This window comes from Pistacia vera, unplaced genomic scaffold (genome assembly GCF_008641045.1).
Source record: "Pistacia vera cultivar Batoury unplaced genomic scaffold, PisVer_v2 Contig214, whole genome shotgun sequence".
NCBI classification, from domain to species: domain Eukaryota; kingdom Viridiplantae; phylum Streptophyta; class Magnoliopsida; order Sapindales; family Anacardiaceae; genus Pistacia; species Pistacia vera.
The window spans coordinates 1,678,809-1,681,350 of NW_022196018.1; the positions used below are offsets into that span (position 1 = coordinate 1,678,809).

At 32.4% G+C, this 2,542-nt stretch overlaps 1 protein-coding gene across 1 annotated transcript; it reads left to right on the plus strand.

Annotated features, from left to right (window-relative positions):
* The first annotated feature begins 216 nt into the window (after positions 1–216).
* Positions 217–2,198, plus strand: LOC116129822 (cysteine-rich receptor-like protein kinase 10). Its single transcript, XM_031415550.1, has 6 exons — positions 217–232; positions 566–654; positions 957–1,167; positions 1,278–1,515; positions 1,619–1,772; positions 1,875–2,198. Exons 1-6 carry the CDS (start codon positions 217–219, stop codon positions 2,196–2,198), a joined length of 1,032 nt encoding a protein of 343 aa, XP_031271410.1.
* The last annotated feature ends 344 nt before the right edge of the window (positions 2,199–2,542 follow it).

The following is a 2,542-nucleotide window of genomic DNA, read 5'->3' on the forward strand; positions in this document are numbered from 1 at the left end:
GTGGTTTGATTCTGCGTTACAGGTATCGTTCTTCTTAAGCTGTTAAGCATCTTTGAAGAATCAAGATCGGTGGCCATTGACAATGAGTCACTGCTCTGATACCAAGTAAAACTAACAAAGAGAATCTAATTTTGGGAGAAAAACTTAAGAGTAATCTTGATTGAGTATTTGATTGATTGATTACAAAGAAGGCTTAACTCATTTATATACAGAGTAATGAGAAAAGAGAGTGGTAATGAAAAAAGAGTTTACAGAGTAATAAGCAAAAGAGTAAAGTTAATCAGGTGAAGAAGAAGACTTTAGGAACATAATCAAAACGGTGTAGTTTTGATTCTTATGTGGCAAAGTCAACTGTATTGAGAAGTCACTTGGTCAACAATACAAGCATTCATTTATATGTGATACATCAATGAGGATTAATTTCCAAATTTTGATACGGTTTATTTTAATTTATCTTGGCTGATAGTTATAGGGAGGATTGTGGACATGGCTAAATGATCCAAGGATAAAGAAAACAGAGCGAAAGCTAATGACGATTTTATTAGTTGTGTTCCTAATCTAAAAGAGTATACTTGGACTGAGATTGAGGCAGCTACCAATTGCTTTTCAATTGAAAATAAGCTTGGACAAGGTGGCTATGGACCTGTTTACAAGGTGACTAATATATAATAAACAATCTATTCATAAATTTGGAAACAATATTGTTCTGACGCTTTGGACTCTTCATTCTTCCATTAGATATATTTTGGCATGTTATATATGGTATTTTTATGTTAGGCTATATTAAATAATTAATAGTCATTACAAAGGGTAAGGCTAAAAATATTTTCTGATTAGGTGTCAATTCTTGCTTTATTTAATAAATTTATCTCGTTTCATTGAGGGATACCCAAAAGAAAAATAAATAAATAAATAAATAAGTAAAAGATACTAACTATATGAGTGTACTTGGCTAGGGTGTATTACCTGATGGGCAAGAAATAGCAGTGAAGAAACTTTCGGAAACATCAACACAAGGATTTGGGGAATTCAAGAATGAAGTTATACTTACGGCAAAACTCCAACATGTAAATCTTGTTGGAATTTTGGGTTATTGCACTGACAAAGAAGAGCATATGTTGATCTATGAATATTTGAAAAATAGAAGCTTGGATTATTATCTTTTTGGTATGGGTTTCTATTGGTAAATTTAGCATTCATTTTAAATTTCTTCCTTTTTTATTTCAACCCAAATAATGGTTACAATTGTTGATTCTTCATAATTAAATTTGATGCAGATCGATGTAGCCAACTTACTTTGAATTGGAAAAAACAGGTGCACATCATTGAAGGGATTACTCAAGGACTCTTTTATCTCCAAGAATATTCAAGATTCACTATTATTCATCGAGACCTTAGAGCTAGTAATGTTTTATTAGATGAAAACATGAAGCCTAAAATATCAGATTTTGGTATGGCTAGAGCTTTCGCAAAAAGTAATCTTGAATCAAACACAGGAAAAATTGTCGAAACATTGTAAGTTGATTTCCTCTTCATGTTGCCACAAACATAGGTTCTTATTAGCCTTGCATTAAAGGTATATAGATTGTTATTAATTGTTTGTGATCATCCAATGCAGCGGCTATGTTCCTCCTGAGTACCTTGAAATGGGCATATACTCTACCAAATCAAATGTTTATAGTTTCAGTGTTCTACTTCTAGAAATCATGAGTGGGAAAAAAGTTTCCATTTTATATGCCACTGAAAATGGAAAATTAAACCTTCTAGAGTATGTAAGTTTCTCCATTGACCCTTACCAGAGTATTTTGTATCAAAATTTAGAGTCTAATTTGAATTACAAGGTAACTGAGATTAGATATATAATTTAATTTCAGGCATATGAGCTGTGGAAGGATGGAAAAAACATGGAGTTTATGGATCCATCACTTGATGATACAGATTCATCATGTAAATTAAAGAGGTGCTTGCAAATAGCTTTGCTTTGTGTCCACAAAAATCCAGATGATAGACCATCTATATTGGAGGTCTTCTTAATGCTAAAAAATGAAACAACAGATATGATGATTCCAAACAAGCCTACAGTTTTTTGGAAACCGAATGATGGAAACCAACAAAATGATGCTACAGCACAGTCGGAGAATTTTATATTGAGCAATTCTATTAACAATGTAACACTTACAGAAGTAGGAGCTAGATGAATTAGTGTAGGTTTAAAAAAAATATATTGTTGTGATGTGGCATTGATTTATGCCTACGTGGAAGTCAAAATTATAACTTGGGTGGTCAAAGTTATATTGTTAAAAGCAAAAGGGTGTTTGAGGAATTTCCCGAGTGGGATTTTATGTAACCTAACCTAAATTGGTTTGGTCGATTGTGGGTTTGATCCATTCTCGATCTTTCTCTCTTAGTTACAAAGAGAGAAAGGTTGTTACAAATGGTTGAGCTGGAACCTTGAAGATCATTGATGGGATCAAATGATGTTGGTAGGTTTAGTTTGTTTTTTTTATTCCTTTCTCTTTGTGTATAAAAATGCCCATTAATT